This window comes from Heterodontus francisci, chromosome 4 (assembly GCF_036365525.1).
Source record: "Heterodontus francisci isolate sHetFra1 chromosome 4, sHetFra1.hap1, whole genome shotgun sequence".
Lineage (NCBI taxonomy): Eukaryota > Metazoa > Chordata > Chondrichthyes > Heterodontiformes > Heterodontidae > Heterodontus > Heterodontus francisci.
This window is the reverse complement of record NC_090374.1, coordinates 893,692-919,929: the sequence shown is the minus strand read 5'-3', so window position 1 is coordinate 919,929 and position 26,238 is coordinate 893,692. Positions and strand designations below refer to the sequence as shown.

The 26,238-nt window shown below is 45.7% G+C and overlaps 1 protein-coding gene across 2 annotated transcripts in view; it reads right to left on the bottom strand.

Annotated features, from left to right (window-relative positions):
- nup155 (nucleoporin 155) overlaps positions 1–26,238 on the bottom strand; it is a 560,589-nt gene that overhangs the window by 49,134 nt on the left and 485,217 nt on the right. For both annotated transcript variants that reach the window (XM_068029070.1, XM_068029071.1), the window contains one exon: positions 20,539–20,652. In XM_068029070.1, coding sequence (XP_067885171.1) covers positions 20,539–20,652 — 114 coding nt within the window. The remainder of the gene's footprint in view (positions 1–20,538; positions 20,653–26,238) is intronic.

Sequence of the window (26,238 nt, the reverse complement as noted above, 5' to 3'; positions counted from 1 at the left end):
AGAGGGTGGTGATGGTCTGGAACTCACTGCCTGAAAGGGTAGTTGAGGCAGAGACCCTCAACTCATTCAAAAGGAGTCTGGATATGCACCTCAAGTGCTGTAAGCTCCAGGGCTACAGACCAAATGCTGGAGGTGGGATGAGAATAGGTGGGTCGTTTTTTGGCTGGCACAGACATGATGGGCCAAGTGGCCTCTTTTTGTGCCTTAAATGTTCTATGATTCTATGTTTACGAAGAAGTGACAGGTCAAGATTTACAGGGTTCAGGAGGCTTGACTCCTAAGATGTTTTTGGATTTGCTTTGGACAGGCAGTTGGTGATATGGACAGTGTTGAAAAGACAGTTGGAGAAAACTTGCAAAGGGAGCAAAACCCACCTGATGATTATGAGCTAACGTATAAGCCCAAACCCTTTGTCCGTCACCCCCACAACCCCAAGAAAGACAGAAGGTGGGAGGGTGAAAGGAAGGCAAGTAGCCGGGGACAAGAAGGGACAGCTGGGAACGCCCTGGGATCTCATCAGGCCAGAAAGGAAGATGCTGAGGGTAGAAGTGAGGTCCATAAGCCGAAATGTTACCATTGTCACAAGATGGGACACCTTCGTGCAGAATGCTGGAAGTAGCGGGGCAAACACATGGGACGTATTGGGGTACACAAGCCAATGCAGAGAAAGGGACCCTGACTGGGAGAACAACAGATCAAGCTGCAGCTCTGACTGCAGCTGTAAGGCCAAGTACTAAAAACACTGTGAGTGCCAGGGTCGTGAATAAGATACCCGAGAGTTATAGGGAATTCTTGTCAAAAGGGAAAGTAACTCCATCTCCCTCAAGTAAGGCAGGTAAACCTATAGTTATACTTAGGGATACAGGAGCTACCCAAACTCTCCTGCTGGGGAAAGGCCTAATTTCTCCACCTGAGTGCAATGAATGCCAAAGTTTTAGTGAATGGTATTGGCAGGGAGTACATACCCGTATCTTTATATCGGATGCACCTAGAGTGTGACCTAATGTCTGTAACGGTAACTGTAGGACTTGTCCATAGTTTGCCAGTAGACGGAGTTGACCTACTCCTGGGGAATGATTTGGCTGGAGTGAAGGTAGTAGCTTCTCCAGAAGTCACAGAAAAAACAAGTGAAGTTAAAGAGACAGAACTTTTCCTTCCTGTGCAGTGACCCGAGCAATGGCTAAACAAGTTCCATTGTCGGAGATAAAATTGGCACCACAGACAGATAGCCGAATATCTGAAACTTTCTTTGGGGATTTGGATAATCCAAAGGAAATGTTCAATAAATCTTCTCTGATCAAGGCTCTGCAAGCCAATCCAGAGTTAAATAAAGTGGCAATATCAGCTATAACTGAAACTGAGGCAAAAGGAATTCCGGATGATACCGTATTAAAAATGGGATTCTGATGAGGAAGTAGAGACCTCCTCATAGACCTGCGGACGAAGAACAGATGGTTGTTCACCAGATAGTGGTACCACCCAAGTACCGCCAGGAAATATTAAAGAAAGCCCATGAAATTCCTATAGTGGGACATGTGGGATCCGGAAGACCCAATCACATATAGGTCGACATTTTTACTGGCCAGGTCTTTCCAAGGATCTGGTACATAGAGTCATACAGCACAGAAACAGGCCCTTCGGCCCATCGTGTCCATGCTAGCCATCAAACGCCTAATTATGCTAATCCCATTTTCCAGCACTTGGCCCATAGCCTTGTATGCTATGGCGTTTGTCTGCCTTTTGATTCTTCCTACCAAAGTGCATGACCTCACACTTTCCTACATTAAACTCAATCTGCCAAGTTTCTGCCCACTCACTCAACCTATCTATATCCCTTGCAGATTCCTTATGTCCTCATCACAACATGCCCTCCCACCTATTTTTGTATCTTCAAATTTGGATACATTACACTCTGCCCCCCTCCTCCAAGTCATTAATATAGATAGTAAATAATTGAGGCTGATCCTTGTGGCATTCCACTAGTTACATCTTTCCAACCTGAAAAAGTCCTATTAATCCCGACTCTCTGTCTTCTATGAGTTAACCAATCCACAATCCATGCTAATACATTACCCCCAATACCGTGAGCTCCTATCGCGTTAATCTTTTATGTGGCACCTTATCAAATGCCTTCTGGAAATCTAAATACACTACATCTACCAATTCCCCTTTATCAACTCTGCTTGTTATATCCTCAAAGAACTCTAGAAAATTTGTCTAACATGATTTCCCTTTCACAAAACCATGTTGACTTTGTTTGATTGTGTTAAGCTTTTCTAAATGTCCTGCTATTTCTTCCTCAATAATGGACTTAGCATTTTTCCAATGACTGATGTTAGGCTGACTGGTCTGTAGTTTTCAGCTTTCTGTCTCCCTCCCTTCTTGAACAGTGACGTCACATTAGTGGTTTTCCAATCCGCTAGGACCCGCCCGGAATCCAGTGAGTTCTGGAATATTTCGATCAATACCTCCACTATCTCTGCAGCCACTTCCTTTAAAACCCTTGGATACAGGCATCAGGTCCTGGCGACTTGTCTGCCTTTAATCCCATTAGTTTGTCAAATACTTTGTCCCTCGTGATAGAGACTGTTACAAGATCTTTCCTCCCATTAGCTCCTTGCTTATCTGATATCTGTGGGATGTTTATAGTGTCCTCCACCGTGAAGACCAATGCAAAATATTGGTTTAAGTTATCTGCCATTTCCCTGTTCTCCTTTATCAATTAGTTTAGTTTAGTTTAGAGATACAGCACTGAAACAGGCCCTTCGGCCCACCGAGTCTGTGCCGACCATCAACCACCCATTTATACTAATCCTACACTAATCCCATATTCCTACCACATCCCCACCTGTCCCTATATATTTCCCTACCACCTACCTATACTAGGGGCAATTTGTAATGGCCAATTAACCTATCAACCTGCAAGTCTTTGGCGTGTGGGAGGAAACCGGAGCACCCGGAGGAAACTCACGCAGACACAGGGAGAACTTGCAAACTCCGCACAGGCAGTACCCAGAATCGAACCCGGGTCCCTGGAGCTGTGAGGCTGCGGTGCTAACCACTGCGCCACTGTGCCGCCCTGGTCTGCAGTCGCAACCTCCAAGGGTCCCACGCCCACTTTAGCTCCTCTCTTTTTATACACCCGTAGAAGCTCTTGCTGTTTGTTTTTATATTTCTTGCCAATTTACTTTCATAATCAATTTTCTCCCTCTTTATTAGCTTTTTAGTCATCTGCTGCTCGTTCCTAAAAAATTCCCAATCCTCTGGCCTACCACTAGTTTTCACCGCTTTGAATGCCTTAGTTTTTGATTGGATACTCTCCTTAACCGCCTTTGTTAACCACTGGTCATTCATCCTTCTCATCTAGTCCTTCTTTTTGACCAGGATAAATTTTTGCTGAGCGTTATGAAATATCTGCTTAAATCTGCCACTGCTCATCCACTGACCTTCCCCTTAGTCTATTTTCCCAGCCTGCTTTAGACAACTCTTTCTTCATACATCTGTAACTGCCCATGTTTAAGTTGAAGACACTGGTTTGAGGGCCGAGTTGCTCACCCTCAAAGTGAATTTGAAATTCTACCATGTTGTGATCTCTACCCCCTAGAGGATCCTTAACTACGATATATCTTATTAATCCTACCTCATTACACATTACTAGATCTAAAATAGCCTGTTCCCGGGTAGGTTCTGCAACGTGCATTGCTCTAAGTAACAATCCCTGATGCACTCTACAAATTCGTCTTCCACATTACCTCTAACAATCTGATTTGTCCAGTCAATATGCAGATTAAAATCACTCATGACAATTGTAGCAGTTTTGTAAAACATGCCATACGTGGGAAAACCACAACCTGCCACAAAACTGGCACCTCTAATTCCCACACCAGTTTCTGGGGAGCCTTTTAGTAAGGTGTTGGTAGACTGTGTAGGACCTTCACTGAAAACAAAAGCAGGACACCAATATATACTCATTACCACGGATATGGCTGCTCTGTTCCCAGAGGCCATTCCCTTGAGAACAATTTCTGCTTGGGTAATGGTACAGAAGTTAACCTACTTCTTCACTTGATATGGATTACCGATTGAGATTCAGTAGGATTAAGGTTCCAATTTTATGTCGAAACTTTTTCAGCAAGTTATAAGTAATTTGGAGATGACACAGTTTAAGTTTTCAGCATACCACCCACAGACACAAGGAGCTTTAGAAAGGTATGATCAGACCCTCAAAACAATGATCAGGGCATACTGTCATAAATATCCCCATGATTGGGACAAAGGGCTAGAATTTCTTTTGTTTGCCACTCGGGATTCACGTAATGAATCTACTGGTTTTAGTCCTTTTGAATTAATTTATGGACATGAGATAAGAGGTCCTCTAAAACTAATAAAAGAAAGGTTTTTAGAACAAAGGGACGAATCCTTTGTGCTCAATTATATAACCATGTTCCAGGAACGGCACACTAGAGCCTGCAAAGTGGCTCAGGAACACCTTAAAGCTTCCCAAACAACCATGAAGAAATGGGCAGACAAGCATGCCAAGACCCGAACATTTCAACCAGGGATGAGGTGTTAGTATTATTACCTTTAAAGGGTAAACCGCTAAAAGGACGGTTCAGTGGTCCATAAAAGGTGGTCAAGAGAATTGGTAAAGTAAGTTATTTGATGGACACCTCAGATCGTCAGAAAAGGAATCGGCTGTGTCACATCAATATGTTGAAACAATATTATCAGCAGGAGGCGGAGAAGCAAACAAAGGAATGTCAGGTATTAGGGACAGTGAAGGGTGAAAGGGATAGTGAGGATAAGGCCGAAGGAGGCCTAGATAATTCTCAAATTGAATCTCCTACTATCCAATTAGCTAATACTGAATTGTTAGTGAGATTTGACACTATGCTTTCATATTTAGATTTTTTTTTTGAAGTTTCACTGCATTTAAAATTTATTTTAAGATGAATCTCAGTTACAGCAAAACAATTATGAGGCCAACATAGGAAAAATGTCCGATGAAATCTATTTGTCCTTGCAATCTGACCTATTGCAGTCATGATACTGATCTTGTCCCAATGTCAATAAATTTACATAAATCGCAAAAGAATTTCAAAGTTAGTGAGCAGCTGCATTGGAATCAGATGCAGAAGACGACCTAACAAGGCTACTCACAGCATTTAAAAGAATCTGGAGGGATAAGCCATGATGTACAACCTTAGCCACACATGATGTGGATGTCGGGGAATCCTTTCCTATAAAACAGTATCCTTATCGCTTAAATCCAGAGAAACAGGCACAGGTAAAATCAGAAATGCAATACATGCTGGAAAACCTCCAAATAGAACCCAGTCAAAGCGGCTGGAGTTCCCCAGTCATGTTAATGCCTAAACCTGACAGTTCAACTAGACTCTGCATAGACTACAGAAAGGTTATTGCAGTAACAAAGGCAGACTCCTACCCAATTCCTCACTTGGAGGATTGTACTGACAAGAGTGGGCAGTGCTAGATTTCTTACAAAAATAGATTTGTTCACATTTGCATATTGATAGCAATGCCATGTCCACGTGCTCATTTGACATTGCCAGCCTATTCACCAATATACCACTTAAAGAAGCCATGTATATTTGCACTGCAGCACTACAGCATGGCGATCCAGCCCCTCAACAGTGCGTGAATCAGTATTCATTGAACTTATGAATTCGGCAACTTGAGCAATTGAGTTAAGTTTTAACAACACCATGTATGCCCAAATAGATAGTGTTGCCATGGGATCCACTCGAGGCCCAGCTCTCGCAAACATCTTTGTTGGGTTCCACGAGAAACGTGTCTTGGAGGGAAAGCCACCTAACCTCCTACCTTTTACGTATTTCCGATATGTAGATGATACATTTGCTATATCTGAATCCGCAGCTGCGTGTAATAATTTCCTTCCATGTCTTAATGCGCTCCATCCTGCGCTCAAATTCACCTTTGAAATGGAGCAGTCAAATGAGCTCCCTTTCCTTGACGCACTAGTTGAGAAATCTGTGATGGGGTTCTGTACCATGATCTACCGCAAGAAAAGTTACTGCACAGAAGGAGGCCATTCAGCCTATCACATCTGTGCCGGCTGAAAAAAACTAGCCACCCAATCTAATCCCACCTTCCAGGACCTAGCCCATAGCCTTGCAGGTTACAGCACTTCAGGTGCATGTCCAGGTGCATTTTAAATGAGTTGAGGGTTTCTGCCTCCACCACTGTTCCTGGCAGTGAATTCCAGACACCCACCACCCTCTAGGTAAAAAGGTTTTTCCCCATGTCCCCTTTAATCCTTCCACCAATCACCTTACATCTGTGCCCCCTGGTAATTGACCTCTCCTCTAGGGGAAACAGGTCCTTCCTGTTTACTCTATCTAGGCCCCTCATAATTTTCCACACCTCAATTAAGTCACCCCTCAGCCTCCTCTGTTTTAAGGAAAACAACCCTAGCCAATCCAATCTTTCCTCATAGCTGCAACTTTCGAGCCCTGGTAATATTCTTATAAATCTTATCTGTACTCTCTCCAGAGCAATTATGTCCTTCCTGTAATGTGGTGACCAGAACTGTATGCAATACTCCAGCTGTGGCCTAACCAGCATTTTATACAGTTCCAGCATTACATTCCTGCTTTTCTATTCTATATATCGGCCAATAAAGAAAAGCATTCCATATGTCTTCATCACTCTATCTACCTGTCCTGCCACCTTCAGGGACCTGTGGACATGCACTCCAAGGTCTCTCACTTCTTCGACCCCTCCCAACATCCTCTCATTTATTGTGCATTCCCTTACTTTGTTTGCCCTCCCCAAATACATTACCTCACACTTCTGGACTGAATTCCATTTGCCACTTTTCCGCCCACTCAAAGAAACCATTGATATCATTCTGGAGTCTACAGTTATCCTCTTCACGATCAACTACATATCATCAGCAAATTTCCCAATCATGCCTCCCACATTTAAGTACAAATCATTAATATATAACACTAACAGCAAGGGACCCAACACTGAGCCCTGTGGAATGCCACTGGAAACTGCTTTCCATTCGCAAAAACATCCATCGACTACTACCCTTTGTTTCCTCTCACTGAGCCAATTTAGGATCCAAAATGGATAGTCTTTAAAAGACAGTTGGACAAAAACTTGCCAAGGGAGCAAACCCCAGCTCAGCTGGTTCCATCTCTTTGAAAAAACCTGCTAACTTTTCCATCTCTTCAAGAAGCGCTGAGAACGGGAAGGTTTGCTAGTACCACTCGGGAGGGTTGAAACTAGTCTTGCGGTGGGGGGGGGGGGGGCGCGGGGCGGGACGCAAAGTAGTAGTCTCTCCGATGAGATAGTTAAGGCAAATGTAGAGGTTAAAGCAAGCAAGTCCAGTAGGCAGGTCAGGCAGGGGCAGGACAGGGAGCGTGGAAGGCCTGGTAGGCTAAACTGCATTTACTTTAATGCAAGAAGATTTACAGGTAAGGCAGATGAACTCAGAGCATGGATCAGTACATAGGATTGTGATATTATAGCTATTACGGAAACATGGTTGAGGAATGGGCAGGACTGGCAGCTCAATGTTCCGGGGTATCAATGTTTCTGCAGTGACAGAGGTGGAGGTAAGAGAGGAGGGGGATTGCACTATTGATTAGGGAGGACATCACGGCAGTACTTAGAGAGGATATCCCGGGGGAATGTCCAGCGAGGCCATATGGCCTTAGAACTTAGAAATAAGAAAGGGGTGATCACTTTGATGGGATTATACTATAGGCCCCCCAATAGTCAGAGGGAATTGGAGGAGCATATATGGAGGGAAATCACAGGTAGGTGTAGGAATTATAGGATAAAAGCAAAATACTGCGGATGCTGGAAATCTGAAACAAAAACAAGAAATGCTGGATTCACTCAGCAGGTCTGGCAGCATCTGTGGAAAGAGAAGCAGAGTTAACGTTTCGGGTCAGTGACCCTTCTTCGGAATTATAGGGTTGTAATAGTAGATGATTTTAACTTCCCTAATATTGACTGGGACTGCCTTCGTGCTAAGGGATCAGATGGGGAAGAATTTGTTAAGTGTGTCCAGGATAGTTTTCTGAAGCAGTATGTGGATGGCCCTACTGGAGAAAGGGCTACACTCGACCTCCTCTAAGGAAATGAGGATGGGCAGGTGGTTTATGTGTCAGTGGGGGAGCACTTTGGGACCAGTGACCATAACTCTATTAGCTTCAAGAGAGTTATGGAAAAGGATAGGACTGGTCCTCAGGTTGAAGTCCTAAATTGGGGGAAGGCTAATTTCGATGGCATCAGACAGGAACTCTCAAAAGTTGAACGGGAGAAGTTGTTTACAGGTAAAGGGACGTCTGGCAAGTGGGAGGCTTTTAAAAGTGAGATAGGAAGAGTTCAGGGCTGACATGTTCCTGTTAGATGGAAGGGCAAGGCTGGCAAGTTTGGTTGACGTGGGCTATTGAGGGTCTGGTCAGGACAAAGAAGGAGGCACATGTCAGGTATAGGCAGCTGGGATCAAGCGAGTCCCTCGAGGAGTATAGGGGATGTAGGACTACACTTAATGAAATTAGGAGGGCGAAAAGAGGCCATGAGATTTCCCTGGCAGATGAGATAAAGGAGAATCCTAAAAGATTCTATAAGTATATTAAGAGTAAAAGGGTAGCTAGGGAGAGAGTAGGTCCCCTTAAGGATCAGTGTGGTAATCTATGTGTGGAGACACAGGAAATGGGCGAGGTCTTAAATGAATATTTCTCATCCATATTTACCGTGGAGAAGGTCATGGAAGCTAGTGAGTTCAAGGGAAGGAACAGTGATATCCTGGAGCATATCAACATTACAAAGGAGGAGGTGTTGGAGGTTTTGAAGCGTATTCTGCAGGAGCTGGGGAATGTAGATTGGGAGCAGCTGTTTGAAGGTAAATCCACATTTGACATGTGGTCGGCTTTTAAAGAGAGGTTGATTAGCGTGCAGGAGAGACATGTTCCTGTGAAAATGAGGGATAGAAATGGCAAGATTAGGGAACCATGGATGACAGGTGAAATTGTGAGACTAGCTAAGAGGAAAAAGGAAGCACACATAAGGTCTAGGAGGCTGAAGAAAGACGAAGCTTTGAAAGAATATCGGGAATGTAGGACCAATCTGAAACGAGGAATTAAGAGGGCTAAAAGGGGTCATGAAATATCTTTAGCAAACAGGGTTAAAGAAAATCCCAAAGCCTTTTATTCATATATAAGGAGAAAGAGGGTAACTAGAGAAAGGATTGGCCCACTAAAGGACAAAGGAGGAATGTTATGCGTGGAGTCAGAGAAAATGGGTGAGATTCTAAACGAGTACTTTGCATCGGTATTCACCGATGAGAGGGACATGACGGATGTTGAGGTTAGGAACAGATGTTTGATTACTCTAGGTCAAGTCGGCATTAGGAGGGAGGAAGTGTTGGGTATTCTAAAGGGCATTAAGGTGGACAAGTCCCCAGGTCCGGATGGGATCTATCCCAGGTTACTGAGGGAAGTGAGAGAGGAAATAGCTGGGGCCTTAACAGATATCTTTGCAGCATCCTTAAACACGGGTGAGGTCCCGGAGGACTGGAGAATTGCTAATGTTGTCCCCTTGTTTAAGAAGGGTAGCAGGGATAATCCAGGTAATTATAGACCGGTGAGCCTGACGTCAGTGGTAGGGAAGCTGCTGGAGAAGATACTGAGGGATAGGATCTATTCCCATTTGGAAGAAAATGGGCTCATCAGTGATAGGCAACATGGTTTTGTGCAGGGAAGGTCATGTCTTACCAACTTAATAGAATTCTTTGAGGAAGTGACAAATTTGATTGATGAGGGAAGGGCTATAGATGTCATATACATGGACTTCAGTAAGGCATTTGATCAGGTTCCCCATGGTAGGCTGATGGAGAAAGTGAAGGCGCATGGGGTCCAAGGTGTACTAGCTAGATGGATAAAGAACTGGCTGGGCAACAGGAGACAGAGAGTAGCAGTAGAAGGGAGTTTCTCAAAATGGAGACGTGTGACCAGTGGTGTTCCACAGGGATCCGTGCTGGGACCACTGTTGTTTGTGATATACATTAATAATTTGGAGGAAAGTATAGGTGGACTGATTAGCAAGTTTGCAGACGACACTAAGATTGGTGGAGTAGCAGATAGTGAAGGGGACTGTCAGAGAATACAGCAGAATATAGATAGATTAGAGAGTTGGGCAGAGAAATGGCAGATGGAGTTCAATCAGGGCAAATGCGAGGTGATGCATTTTGGAAGATCCAATTCAAGAGTGAACTATACAGTAAATGGAAAAGTCCTGGGGAAAACTGATGTCCAGAGAGATTTGGGTGTTCAGGTCCACTGTTCCCTGAAGGTGGCAACGCAGGTCAATAGAGCGGTCAAGAAGGCATACGGCATGCTTTCCTTCATCGGACGGGGTATTGAGTACAAGAGTTGGCAGGTCATGTTACAGTTGTATAGGACTTTGGTTCGGCCACATTTGGAATACTGCGTGCAGTTCTGGTCGCCACATTACCAAAAGGATGTGGATGCTTTGGAGAGGGTGCAGAGGAGGTTCACCAGGATGTTGCCTGGTATGGAGGGCGCTAGCTATGAAGAGAGGTTGAGTAGATTAGGATTATTTTCATTAGAAAGACGGAGGTTGAGGGGGGACCTGATTGAGGTGTACAAAATCATGAGAGGTATAGACAGGGTGGATAGCAAGAGGCTTTTTCCCAGAGTGGGGGATTCAATTACTAGAGGACACGAGTTCAAAGTGAAAGGGGAAAAGTTTAGGGGGGATATGCGTGGAAATTTCTTTACGCAGAGGGTGGTGGGTGCCTGGAACGCGTTGCCAGCGGAGGTGGTAGATGCGGGCACGATGGCGTCTTTTAAGATGTATCTAGACAGATACATGAATGGGCAGGAAGAAAAGAGATACAGACCCTTAGAAAATAGGCGACAGGTTTAGATAGAGGATCTGGATCGGCGCAGGCTTGGAGGGCCGAAGGGCCTGTTCCTGTGCTGTAATTTTCTTTTTTCTTTGTATTAAGGTGGATAAATCCCCAGGGCCTGACCAGGTGTATCCTTGGATGCTATGGGAAGCAAGGGAGAAGATTGCTGGGACCGTGACAGAGATTTCTGTCTCATCGTTAGCCACGGGTGAGGTACCGGAAGACTGGAGGACAGCTAATGTTGTGCCTTTATTTAAGAAGGGCAGCAGGGATAAGCCTGGGAACGACAGGCCGGTGAGCCTTACATCAGTGGTAGGAGAGTTATTGGAAGGGATTCTGAGAGACAGGATTTATATGCATTTGGAAAGGCATGGTCTGATTAGGGACAGTCAGCATGGCTTTGTGCGTGGGAAATCATGTCTCATGAATTTGATTGAGTTTTTCGAGGAGGTGACCAAGAGGATTGACGAGGGCAGGGCGATGGACGTTGTCTACATGGACTTTAGCAAATCCTTTGACAAGGTCCCGCATGGTAGGCTGGTCCAGAAGATTCGAACACATGGGATCCAGGGTGAGCGAGCAAATTATATACAAAATTGGCTTGGTGATTGGAGGCAGAGAGTGATAGTGGAGGGTTGTATCTCAGATTGGAGGCCGGTGACCAGTGGTGTGCCACAGGGATCGGTGCTGGGCCCTCTGTTGTTTGTCATATATATTAATGACTTGGATGTGAATTTAGGGGGCCTGATTAGTAAGTTTGCAGATGACACCAAAATTGGTGGTATAGTGGACAGTGAAGAAGGTTGTCTAAGGTTACAACAGGATATCGATCAACTGGGAAAGTGGGCAAGGGATTGGCAAATGGAATTCAACGCAGACAAGTGTGAAGTGATGCATTTTGGGAAGTTAAACCAGGGCAGGACATATGCAGTGAATGTCAGGGCCCTGGGGAGTGTTGTTGAGCAAAGAGACCTTAGGGTGCACGTACATAGTTCCCTGAAAGTGGCATCACAGGTAGAGAGGGTGGTGAAGAAGTCTTATGGCATGCTTGCCTTCATTGGCCGAGATATTGAGGACAAGAGTTGGGACGTCATGTTCTCTCTCTTTGGCCTCCTTGCCTCGAGAGACAATGGGTAAGCGCCTGTAGGTGGTCAGTGGTTTGTGAAGCAGCGCCTGGAGTGGCTATAAAGGCCAATTCTAGAGTGACAGACTCTTCCACAGGCGCAGCAGATAAAATTGGTTGTCGGGGCTGTTATACAGTTGGCTCTCCCCTTGCGATTCTGTCTTTTTTCCTGCCAACTGCTAAATCTCTTCGCCTCGCCACACTTTAGCCCCGCCTTTATGGCTGCCCACTATCTCTGGCAATCACTGGCAACGGACTCCCACGACTTGTGATCAATGTCACAGGACTTCATGTCGCGTTTGCAGACGTCTTTAAAGCGGAGACATGGACGGCTGGTGGGTCTGATCCCAGTGACGAGTTCGCTGTACAATGTGTCTTTGGGGATCCTGCCACTTCCATGCGGCTCACACGGCCAAGCCATCTCAAGCGCCGCAGGTTCAGTAGGGTGTATATGCTGGGGATGTTGGCCGCCTCGAGGACTTCTGTGTTGGAGATACAATCCTGCCACCTGATGCCAAGGATTCTCCGGAGGCAGCGAAGATGGAATGAATTGAGACTTTGCTCTTGGTGGACATACGTTGTCCAGGCCTCGCTGCTGCAGAGCAAGGTACTGAGGACACAGGGTCCGAAGAAGGGTCACTGACCCGAAACGTTAACTCTGCTTCTCTTTCCACAGATGCTGCCAGACCTGCTGAGTGAATCCAGCATTTCTTGTTTTTGTTACTGAGGACACAGGCTTGATACACTCGGACTTTTGTGTTCCATGTCAGTGCGCCATTTTTCCACACTCTTTTGGCCAGTCTGGACATAGCAGTGGAAGCCTTTCCCATGCGCTTGTTGATTTCTGCATCGAGTGACAGGTTACTGGTGACAGTTGAGCCTAGGTAGGTGAACTCTTGAACCACTTCCAGAGTGTGGTCGCCGATATTGATGGATGGAGCATTTCTGACGTTCTGTCCCATGATGTTCGTTTTCTTGAGGCTGATGGTTAGGCCAAATTCATTGCAGGCAGCCACAATCCTGTCGATGAGACTCTGCAGACACTCTTCAGTGTGAGATGTTAATGCAGCATCATCAGCAAAGAGGAGTTCCCTGATGAGGACTTTTCGTACTTTGGTCTTCGTTCTTAGACGGGCAAGGTTGAACAACCTGCCACCTGATCTTGTGTGGAGGAAAATTCCTTCTTCTGAAGACTTGAACGCATGTGAGAGCAGCAGGGAGAAGAAGATCCCAAACAGTGTAGGTGCGAGAACACAGCCCTGTTTCACGCCACTCAGGATAGGAAAGGGCTCTGATGAGGCGCCGCTATGCTGAATTGTGCCTTTCATATTGTCATGGAATGAGGCCATGATACTTAGTAGCTTTGGTGGAAATCTAATCTTTTCTAGTAGTCTGAAGAGGCCACATCTGCTGACGAGGTCAAAGGCTTCGGTGTGATCGATGAAAGCAACGTAGAGGGGCATCTGTTGTTCGCGGCATTTCTCCTGTAGCTGGCGAAGGGAGAACAGCATGTCAACGGTCGATCTCTCTGCACGAAAGCCACAGTGTGCCTCAGGATAGACGCGCTCAGCCAGCTTCTGGAGCCTGTGTAAAGCGACTCGAGCGAAGACTTTCCCCACTGTGCTGAGCAGGGAGATTCCACGGTAGTTGTTGCAGTCACCGCGGTCACCCTTGTTCTTATAGAGGGTGATGATATTGGCATTGCGCATGTCCTGTGGTACTGCTCCCTCGTCCCAGCACAGGCAAAGCAGTTCGTAGAGTGCTGAAGGTATAGCAGGCTTGGCACCCTTGATTATTTCAGGGGTAATGCCGTCCTTCCCAGGGGCTTTTCCGCTGGCTAGAGAATCAATGGCATCACTGAGTTCTGATTTTGTTGGCTGTTTGTCCAGCTCATCCATGACTGGCAGAGACTGGGCTGCATTGAGGGCGGTCTCAGTGACAACATTTTCCCTGGAGTACAGTTCTCAGTAGTGCTCCACCCAGCTGACCATTTGCTTGCGTTGGTCAGTGATTGTGTCCCCCGATTTAGATTTGAGGGGGGCGATCTTCTTGATGGTGGGCCTAAAAGCTCTCTTAATGCCATCATACATTCCTCTGATGTTTCCGGTGTCGGAGGCCAGCTGAATACGACTGCATAGGTATTGCCAGTAGTCATTTGCGCAGCGCCTGGCTGTTCTTTGTGCAGCGCTTCTGGCTGCTTTAAGTGCTATGGATGTTAACTCGCTGGAGGCTTAACGTTGTACATAACGTTGGTTAGGCCGCATTTGGAATACTGTGTGCAGTTCTGGTCGCCGCACTACAGGAAAGATGTGATTAAGCTCGAAAGGGTGCAGAAAAGATTCACAAGGATGTTGCCTGGTTTGCAGGGCTTGAGTTATGAAGAGAGTTTGGATAGGCTGGGTCTGTTTTCCCTGGAGCGAAGGAGGCTGAGAGGAGACATGATAGAGGTATATAAAATTATGAGAGGGATAGATAGGGTAGATAGCCAGAGTCTGTTTCCCATGGTAGGGGAGACTAAAACTAGAGGGCATTGATTTAAGGTGAGAGGGAGGAGGTTTAAAGGGTATCAAAGGGGTAAATTTTTCACACAAAGAATAGTGGGTATCTGGAATGAGCTGCCAGAGGAGGTGGTGGAGGCAGGAGGCAGGGTAACCAGGGAAAGTGTTGGCCCACTCAAAGACAGAGGAGGGAATCTATGTGTGGAGCCAGAGGAAATGGGCAAGGTACTAAATGAGTACTTTGCATTAGTATTCACCACACAGAAGGACTTGGTGGATGATGAGTCTAGGGAAGGGAGTGTAGATAGTCTGGGTCATGTCGTTATCAAAAAGGAGGTGGTGTTGGGTGTCTTGCAAAGCATTAAGGTAGATAAGTCCCCAGGGCCTGATGGGATCTACCTCAGAATACTGAGGGAGGCAAAGGAAGAATTTGCTGGGGCCTTGACAGAAATCTTTGTATCCTCATTGGCTACAGGTGAGGTCCCAGAGAACTGGAGAATAGCCAATGGTGTTCCTTTGTTTAAGAAGGGTAGCAAGGATAATCCAGGAAATTATAGGCCGGTGAGCCTTACCTCAGTGGTAGGGAAATTATTAGAGAGGATCCTTCGGGACAGGATTGACTCCCATTTGGAAACAAATGAACTTATTAGCAAGAGGCAGCATGGCTTTGTGAACGGGAGGTCGTGTCTCACTAACCTGATTGAGTTTTTTGAGGAAGTGACAAAGATGATTGATGAAGAAAGGGCAGTGGATGTTGTCTATATGGACTTCAGTAAAGCCTTTGACATGATCCCTCATTGCAGACTGGTACAAAAGGTGAAGTCACACGGGATCAGAGGTGAGCTGGCAAGATGGATATAGAACTGGCTTGGTCATAGAAGACAGAGGCTAACAGTGGAAGGGTGCTTTTCTGAATGGAGGGCTGTTACTAGTGGTGTTCCGCAGGGATCAGTGCTGGGACCTTTGCTGTTTGTAGTGTATATAAATGATATGGAGAAAAATGTAGTTGGTCTGATTAGTAAGTTTGCAGACGACACAAAGGTTGGTGGAGTTGCGGATAGTGATGAGGATTGTCAGAGGATTGTCAGAGGATACAGAAGGATATCGATCGGTTGGAGACTTGGGTGGAGAAATGGCAGATGGAGTTTAATCCGGACAAATGTTGCAGCTGTACAGAACCTTAGTGAGGCCACACTTGGAATATTGCGTGCAATTCAGGTCACCACACTACCAGAAGGACGTGGAGGCTTTGGAGAGGGTACAGAAGAGGTTTACCAGGATGTTGCCTGGTCTGGAGGGCATTAGCTATGAGGAGAGGTTGGATAAACTCGGATTGTTTTCAATGGAACGACGGAGGTGGAGGGGCGACATGATAGAGGTTTACAAAGTTATAAGCGGCATGGACAGAGTGGATAATCAGAAGCTTTTTCCCAGGGTGGAAGAGTCAGTTACTAGGGGGCATAGGTTTAAGGTGTGAGGGGCAAAGTTTAGAGGGGATGTGCGAAGCACGTTCTTTACACAGAGGGTGGTGAGTGCCTGGAACTTTCTGCCGGGGGAGGTGGTGGAAGCAGGTACCATAGAGACGTTTAAGAGGCATCTTGACAAATACATGAATAGGATGGGAATAGAGGGATACAGTCCCCGGAAGTGCAGAAGGTTTTAGTTTAGGCAGGCATCAAGATCGGCGCAGGCTTGGAGGGCCGAATGGCTTGTTCCTGTGCTGTACTGTTCTCTGTTTTTTGAACTGTCGCAACATTCAAGAGGCATCTGGACGGGTACTTGAATGAGCAAGGCATAGAGGGATATGTAATTAATGCAGGCAGGTGGGATTAGTATATATAGGCATTATGGTCGGCATGGACCCGGTGGGCCGAAGGGTCTGTTTCTATGCTGTACGACCCCGTGACTGTATAAACGACACTCTGAAACACACACAGGGAACAATGACCCAGGATAAACTACTCTCTGATACACACAGGGAACAATGACCTAGGATAAACTACTCTCTGATACACACAGGGAACAATGACCTAGGATAAACTACTCTCTGATACACACAGGGAACAATGACCAGAGGGGCACCAATATCCTGGGAGGGAGGTTTGCTAGTACTGTTCGGGAGGGTTTAAACTAGTTTGGGAGGGGGATGGGAACCGGACTTGTAATCCAGGGACCAGTGGGTCCACTCAGAAAGACAAAGAGTGTAGTGAGGTATTGGGGAAGGTAGCACTGTCACAGAGGACAGATGGGCACGGAGAAGGGTTAAAGTGCGTATACTTCAACGCAAGAAGCATCAGGAATAAGGTGAGTGAATTGAAGGCGTGGATGGGCACTTGGGACTACGATGTTGTGGCCATCACTGAAACGTGGATAGGTGAGGGGGAGGAATGGTTTTTGGAGGTACCTGGTTATAGATGTTTTCATAAGATTAGGAATGGTGGTAAAAGAGGTGGGGGGGTGGCATTGTTAGTTAGAAATAGTGTAACAACTGCTGAAAGAATTTTCGAGGAGGATCTGCCGACTGAGGCACTGTGGGTTGAGGTCAGGAACAGGAAAGGAGCAGTCACCTTGATGGGAGTTTTCTATAGGCCCCCCAATAGCAGCAGGGAGGTGGAAGAGCAGATTGGGAAACAGATTTTGGAAAGGAGCAGAAGTCACAGGGTAGTAATTATGGGGGATTTCAACTTCCCAAATATTGATTGGCAACTCTTTAGATCGAATAGTTTGGATGGGGTAGTGTTTGTGCAGTATGTCCAGGAAGCTTTTCTGACTCAGTATGTAGACTGCCCGACCAGAGGGGAGGCAATATTGGATTTGGTACTAGGTAATGAACCAGGGCAAGTGATAGAGCTGTTGGTGGGCGAGCACTTTGGAGATAGTGATCACAATTCTGTAGCATTCACTGTGGTAATGGAGAGGGATAGGTATGTGCAACAGGGCAAGGTTTACAATTGGGGGAAGGGTAGATATGATGCTGTCAGGCAGGAACTGAGGAGCATAAGTTGGGAGCATATGCTGGCAGGGAAGGGCACGGTCGAAATGTGGAACTTTTTCAAGGAGCAGATAGTAGGGGCCATTGATAAGCATGTCCCTGTCAGACAGGGAAGGGATGGTCATGTGAGGGAACCGTGGTTGACAAGAGAGGTTGAGAGTCTTGTTAGGAAGAAGAAGGATGCGTATATAAAGTTGAGGAAAAAGGGCACAGGCATAGCTCTGGAGGGATACAAGTTGGCCAGGAAGGATCTGAAGAAAGGGATTAGGAGAGCTAAGAGAGGGCATGAAAAATGCTTGGCGGGTAGGATAAAAGAAAACCCCAAGGCCTTTTACGCGTATGTCAGAAATATGAGGATGACTAGGGGGACCGTAGGTCCGGTCAAGGACAATAGCGGGAGACTGTGTGTTGAGCCGGAAGAGATAAGTGAGGTTTTGAATGAGTACTTCTCTTCGGTATTTACGAATGAGAAGGGGTGTATTACTGAAGAGGACGGTGGGAAGCAGACTGGTAAGCTCGAGGAAGTGCTCGTTAGGAGGGAAGATGTGTTGGGGTTTTTGAATAACTTGAAGATAGACAAGTCTCCCGGGCCTGACGGGGTATATCCAAGGATGTTATGGGAAGCAAGGGATGAAATTGCAGAGCCGCTGGCAATGATCTTTTCATCTTCTCTGCTGACGGGGGTGGTACCAGGTGATTGGAGGGTGGCAAATGTTGTGCCCCTGTTCAAGAAAGGGAATAGGAACAACCCTGGGAATTACAGGCCAGTTAGTCTTACTTCAGTGGTAGGCAAGTTGATGGAAAAGGTGCTGAGGGATAGGATTTCTGAGCATCTGGAAAGACACTGCTTGATTCGGGACAGTCAGCACGGTTTTGTGAGGGGTAGGTCTTGCCTCACAAGCCTGATTGAATTCTTTGAGCAGGTGACCAAGCAAGTGGATGAGGGTAAACCAGTGGATGTGGTGTACATGGATTTTAGTAAGGCATTTGATAAGGTCCCCCATGGTAGACTTATGGAGAAAGTCAGGAGGCATGGGATAGTGGGGAATGTGGCCAATTGGATTAAGAATTGGCTAACTGATAGAAGGCAGAGAGTGGTCTTAGATGGTAAATACTCAGCCTGGAGCCCAGTTACCAGTGGCGTGCCGCAGGGATCAGTTCTGGGTCCTCTCCTGTTTGTGATTTTTATTAACGACTTGGATGAGGAAGTCGAAGGGTGGGTCAGTAAATTTGCAGATGATACAAAGGTTGGTGGAGTTGTGGATACCGAGGAGGGCTATTGTCGTCTGCAAAGGGACTTGGATAGGTTGCAGTGCTGGGCTGAAAAGTGGCAGATGGAGTTTAACCCTGAAAAGTGTGAGGTCGTCCATTTTGGAAGGACAAACATGAATGCAAAATACTGGGTTAACGGTAGGGTTCTTGGGCATGTGGAGGAGCAGAGAGACCTTGGGGTCTATGTGCATAGATCATTGAAAGTTGCAACTCAAGTGGATAGGGCTGTGAAGAAGGCATATGGGGTGTTAGCGTTCATTAGCAGAGGGATTGAATTTAAGAGCCGTGAGGTGATGATGCAGCTGTACAGGACCTTGGTAAGGCCTCATTTGGAGTACTGTGTGCAGTTCTGGTCGCCTCATTTTAGGAAGGATGTGGAAGCCTTGGAGAGGGTGCAGAGGAGATTTACCAGGATGTTGCCTGGAATGGAGAATAAGTCTTACGAGGAAAGGCTGAACATTCTAGGCCTCTTCTCATTAGAAAGGAGAAGGATGAGGGGTGACATGATAGAGGTTTATAAGATGATCAGGGGAATAGATAGGGTAGACAGTCAGAAACTTTTTCCCCGGGTGGAGCAAAGCGTTACAAGGGGTCATAAATTTAAGGTGAAGGGTGGGAGATATAAGGGGGATGTCAGGGGAAGGTTCTTTACCCAGAGAGTGGTCGAGGCATGGAATGCCTTGCCCGGGGAAGTTGTTGAGTCAGAAACTTTAGGGACTTTCAAAAGGCTTTTGGATAGGTATATGGATAAAGGAGAATGATGGGGTATAGATTAAATTGTCCTTGACAGAGGACAAAGGATCGGCACAACATCGTGGGCCGAAGGGCCTGTTCTGTGCTGTATTTTTCTATGTTCTATGTTCTAATGACCTAGGATAAACTACTCTCTGATACACACAGGGAACAATGACCCAGGATAAACTACTCTCTAATATACACACACAGGGAACAATGACCCAGGATAAACTCCTCTCTGATACACACAGGGAACAATGACCCAGGATAAACTACTCTCTGATACACACAGGGAACAATGGCCCAGGATAAACTACTCTCTGATACACACAGGGAACAATGACCCAGGATAAACTACTCTCTGATACACACAGGGAACAATGACCCAGGATAAACTACTCTCTGATACACACAGGGAACAATGACCCAGGATAAACTACTCTCTGATACACACAGGGAACAATGACCCAGGATAAACTACTCTCTGATACACACAGGGAACAATGACCCAGGATAAACTACTCTCTGATACACACAGGGAACAATGACCTAGGATAAACTACTCTCTGATATACACAGGGAACAATGACCCAGGATAAACTACTCTCTGATATACACACACAGGGAACAATGACTCAGGATAAACTACTCTCTGATACACACAGGGAACAATGACCCAAGATAAACTCCTCTCTGATACACACAGGGAACAATGACCCAGGATAAACTCCTCTCTGATATACACACACAGGGAACAATGACCCAGGATAAACTACTCTCTGATATATACACACAGGGAACAATGACCTCGCAGCTTAAATCTCAATTAGTCCGTCACAGAACTGTTTGCAGCCAAAGGAATTCTACTGAGGAACTGGACACAGATCCAGAATCTTGTAGAAGGCTGAGTGCAAGCTGGCCTGTGGTATGGTACTTACTCGAGTAACATGGCTGGTCAGAAGTAGACTCCTCTTACTGTGCTTACCTTGGTGATGTCCATAAGCTCCGTGTCTAGCTGAGAGATAGCTTCCTGCACAGAGGGATGCTGGGAGTAATTGCGTGCCAGAGTGTCCTGAATCTGGAGCTGTATCCTGGCCACCTGCCAAGGATGGGGGACAGAGGGAAAGGAGGTTAAGAACATGTTTACAAAAGCAAAATACTGCAGATGCTGGAAATCTGAAATAAAAACAAAAAGTGCTGAAAATACTTGGCAGGTCTGGTAGCATCTGTGGAGAGGGAAACAGAGTCAAAGTTTCAGGTCTGTGACCTTTCATCAAAACTGGCAAAAGTTAGAAATGTAATAGGCTTTGAGCAAATGAAAGGGGGGAAGAGGGTGAAGAAGAACAAAAGGGAAGGTCTGTGATCGGGCAGAAGGAGAGATTAAATGACAGAGATATCACAGAATAAAAGGCAAAGGGTTGGTCGTAAAAGAAAAAAAATGAGTCCAGAGAAAGTACTAATGGACGAATAATTAACAGTTCTGTCCAAAAACAAAAACATGCTTAAGACAGGCACATGATTAAAAAATAAAATGAACTTAAAAAATTTTTTTTAAATATAAAAATGGCTGTCATGCTCTGAAATTATTGAACTCAGTGTTAAGTCCAGAAGGCTGTAGTGTGCCTAATCGGAAAATGAGATGCTGCTCCTCGAGCTTGCGTTGATGTTCACTGGAACACCGCAGCAGGCCAAGGACAGAGATGTAGGCGTGAGAGCAAGGTGGTGAATTAAAATGGCAAGTGACCGGAAGCTTGGAGTCATGCTTACAGACTGAGCGGAGATGTTCCTCAAAGCAGTCGCCCAGTCTGTGTTTGGTCTCCCCAATGTCGAGGAAACCGCACTGAGCAGTGAATACAGTATACTACCTTGAAAGAAGTACAAGTAAATCGCTGCTTCACCTGAAAGGAGTGTTTGGGGCCTGGTGAGGAGTGAGGAGGTAAATGGGCAGGTATTACACCTCCTGCGATTGCAGGGGAAGGTGCCATGGGATGGGGACGAGGTGGTCGGGTAATGGAGGAGTGGACAAAGTTGTCGCAGAGTGAACGATCCCTTCGGAATGCTGACAGGGGAGGGGAAGATGCATCTTTTTTCCTCAGCTGAGGCTTCCCTCCCACCATAGTTGACAGGGCCCATAACTGTGTTCATTCCACTTTCTGCACTTCTGCTCTCACCCCTCCCCTCCCTCCCAGAACAATAGGGTCCCCTCCTCCTCACCAGCCTCCGTATTCAATGCATCATTCTCACGCCACCTGCAGCATGATGTCACCATGAAACACATCTTCCCCTCCCCTTTCAGCATTCCTAAGGGATCGATCCCTCAGTGACCCCCAGGTCCATTTCTCAATCACCCCGACACCTACTTCCCTTCAACATGTATCCTTTTATCTCCACCCTTCGCAACATCCAGGGCTCCAAATACTCCTCCCAGGTGAGTGATTTACCTTTTGAATATAGCATACTGTATTTGCTGCTCACAATGTGGCCTCCTCTACTTTGGGGGGAGTAAACGTAGACTGGGTGACCGCTTTGCAGAACACCTCCATTCAGCCCACAAACGTGACCCTGAGTTTCCAGTTGCCTGTCATTTTAACACTCTGTCCACTCCCACTCAGGGGTGGGGGTGTGGGCGGGTGGACGTGGCACAGGCCTGATCAGAGACACCAGCAGCAGCAGAGGATAAAACTGTGAGGGAGGGCAGGGGAACAGCGTGGATCTGATCAGATCAGCAGCAGCAGTGGCAGTGAAGAATGAGAGTGGGTGAGCAGGGGAAAAGCGCAGACCTGAACAGAGACACCAGCAGCAGGGGGAGAAGATAAAGGCGTGAAGGAGAGTGGGGTGGAACAGCACAGACCTGAACAGAGACACCAGCAGCAGCTGCGGCAAATGAGAGAGAGCAAGTGGGCTAACAGCGTGCACCTTATCAGTGCATTTCCAAAAAAGCAATGAGTGGCGTCAGAGCACTTAATGTAAATGATTGGTTGGTGAGTATCAGGCTTTTTAAAAAGAAAACTAGGGCAGTGGTTTAAACTAAGACTGGGAAACTATAAATTACTGCATTAACTACTTAAACTAATTTATAAAATTTCAATTGAGGTAAGTCGAACAGTAAAGGGATTAGTATTAAGGATATTGGAACACAGCAAGTCTAAAGGTATGAATTAAAATTAATAGCTTATAAAGTTAGCACAGCAGTGACCTGTTGCTTGCAATTCCTGCGCCATGTGGGAACTTCAGGAGACTTCGTGTGTCTTGGGCGACCACGTGTATAGCGAGTTTCTCCAGCTGCTTCAGCTTGAGCTCAGGATTTCCCAGCTTGAGGGGCAGCTGGACTCACTGTGGAGCATAGGGGAAAATGAGAATTTCCTGGATCGTGTATTCCAGCAGGTGGTCACCCCACAGACAGTAGGAGTTCAAAATAGTAGATCGGCGGCCATCCAAAATAGGAAGAGGCAGCAGGTGCAGGAGTCTTCGGGGTGTGTGCCACTCTCAAACTGGTACACAGCCTTGGAGACTGCAGGGAGTGACAACACCTTGGAGGAGCACAGTTCAGACTATATCTCTAAATAAATAAATAAACCTGCCCTACCACATTCAATGACTTATGCACATATACACCAGGTCCCTCTGCTCCTGCACCCCCTTTAGAATTGTACCCTTTATTCTATATTGCCTCTCCATGTTCTTCCTACCAAAATGAATCACTTCACATTTCTCTGCATTGAACTTCATCTGCCACCTGTCTGCCCATTCTACCAACTTGTCTATGTCCTTTTGAAGTTCTACACTATCCTCCTCACAGTTCACAATGATTCCCAGTTTCTTTTCATCTGCAAACTTTGAAATTGTGCCCCATACACCAAGGTCTAGGTCATTAATATAAATCAGGAAAAGCAAGGGTCCTAACACCGATCCCTGGGGAACTCCACTACAAACCTTCATCCAGCCTGAAAACATCCATTAACCAATACTCTTCGTTTCCTGTCACTTAGCCAATTCCGTATCCATGTTGCTACTGTCCCTTTTATTCCACGAGCTATACGTTTGCTCACAAGTCTGTTGTGTGGCACTGTATCAAATGCCTTTTGAAAGTTCATGTACACCATATCAACAGCATTCCCCTCATCAACCCACTCTGTTACCCCTTCAAAAAACTTCAGCAAGTTAGTTAAACACGATTTGCTCTTAACCCACATTTATCCAAGAGACCATTAATTTTGTCCCAAATCATTCTTTATAAACCTATTAAATTCTAACAGGGCTTGACAGGGTAGATGCAGGAAGGATGTTCCCGATGGTGGGGTGTCCAGAACCAGGGGTCATAGTCTAAGGATACGGGGTAAACCTTTCAGGACTGAAATGAGGAGAAATTTCTTCACCCAGAGAGTGGTGAGCCTGTGGAATTCGCTACCACAGAAAGCAGTTGAGGCCAAAACATTGAATGTTTTCAAAAAGGAGTTAGATATAGCTCTTGGGTCTCAAGGGATCAAAGGGTACGGGGAGAAAATGGGAACAGGTTACTGAGTTGGATGATCAGCCATGATCATAATGAATGGCGCAACAGGCTCAAAGGGCCTACTGCTCCTATTTTCGATGTTTCTTTCTAGAAGTTTCTCCACCACAGAAGTTAAACTAACTGGCCTGTAGTTGCTGAGTTAATCTTTACATTCTTTTTTGGAAAAGGGTATAACATTTGCAATTCTCCAGTCCTCTGGCACCACCCCTGAATTTAAGTGCCTCTGCAATTTTCACTCTCACTTCCCTCGGTATCCTTGGATGCATCTCAGCCGGTCCCGGTGCTTAATCAACTTTAAGTATAGACAGCCTATCTAATACCTCATCAATTTTAAATCCTTTTAGTGTATTAATTACCTCCTTTCACTGTGGCCTGGGTAGCATCTTCTTCCTTAGTAAAGTATTCATTTAATACCTCAGCTATTGCCCCTATCTCCATGCCTAAATCCTCCTTTCGGTCCCTACTCGGCCCTACTCCACCTTTTACCATTTTTTAACTATTTATATGCTTATAGAAGACATTGGGATTCCCTTTTATGTTAGCTGCCAGTCTCTTTTCATACGCTCTCTTTGCTTCTCTTATTTGCTTTTTTACTTCCCCTCTAAACCTTCTATATTTGGATTGTTACCTGAGACACGCGCAAATTGGCACAAGGTCAAGCAGATTAGAGAAATAAATGTGTGGCTCGAAGAGTGGTGTGGGAAGAAGGGGTTTTGATTCTTGTGGCACTGGCATCAGTACTCAGGCAAGAAGGAGCTATTCCGTTGGGATGGGCTTCACTTGAACCGGGCTGGGACCAGTGTCCTGGCCAATCGCATAACTATGGCTGTGAACAGGGATTTAAACTAACAGTGAGGAGGTGGATTTGGGTAAAGGGAAATTTAGAAATCCAAAAAGAGGGGTCAGGACATCAGAGCAGGATAGTGATGTGGGTCAATGCCAACAGAATGGGACAGGGACAGAGAGTTTAACAAAAATTGTACATCGGCAAATAAGGTCATTGCAGGGAATAGATGTAAAAAAATGAAAGTTCCTTTAAATGAATGCATGAAGCATCTGTAATAAGATAGATGAACTAGTGGCACGAATAGGGGTAAATGATGTAAATCTAATTGCCATTACCGAGACATGGTTACATGCAAATCAAGGTTGGGAAATGAATATTCCAAGGTACACAATATTTCGGAGAGACAGACAGAATGGCAAAGGAGTAGGGGTAGCCCTGATAGTAAAGGATGACATAAGGACATTAATAAGAAGGGATCTAGCATCAGAAGATCATGAAGTAGAATCAGTTTGGGTGGAAATTAGGAATAGCAGGAGTCAGAAGTCCCCTAACAGTGGTTATATTATTGGACAGAACATTAAACGGGAAATTATTGCAGGGTGTAAAAAAGGTAATGTATTAATTGTGGGGGACTTTAATCTGCAAAGATTGGGACAATCAAATTGGCAACAGCGGTCTAGAGGATGAGTTCGTAGAATGTTTTCGTGACAGTTTCTTGGAGCAATACGTTGTAGAACCAACTCGGAATAAAGCTTTCACAGATTTCGTACTGTGTAATGAAGCAGCGTTAATAAGCAACGTAATCGTAAAAGATCAAATGGGAAATAGTGGTACCAGTGAATTTCATGTTTAGTTTGAAAGTGACATACGTCAATCATAAACAAGAATCTTAAATTTAAACAAAGCCAATTATGAAGGTATGGAGGGGGGGAAGAACTGGCTAAGGTTATTTGGGTAAATAGACTGGAAGGTATGGCGGTAAATGAACAGTGGGAAACATTTAAAGAAATAATTCAAAGGATTCATCAAAAGTCCATTCAGTTCAAAAACAAAAACTCGTCATTCAGGGGAAAGCAGCAAGAGCCAAGTTCATGGCACCATGAGTGGCTCTGCTGCACAGGAGGGGCAGAAGAAGAGTGGCAGGGCTATAGCGATAGGGGATTCAATCGTAAGGGGAACAGACAGGCGTTTCTGCAGTCGCAAAAGAGACTCCAGGATGGTATGTTGTCTCTCTGGTGCTAGGGTCAAAGATGTGTCTGAGCGGCTGCAGGGCATTCTGAGGGGGAAGGGCGAGCAGCCAGTTGTCGTGGTACATATTGGTACCAACGACACAGGTAAAAAAAAAAAGGGGATGAGGTCCTACAAGCTGAATATAGGGAGTTAGG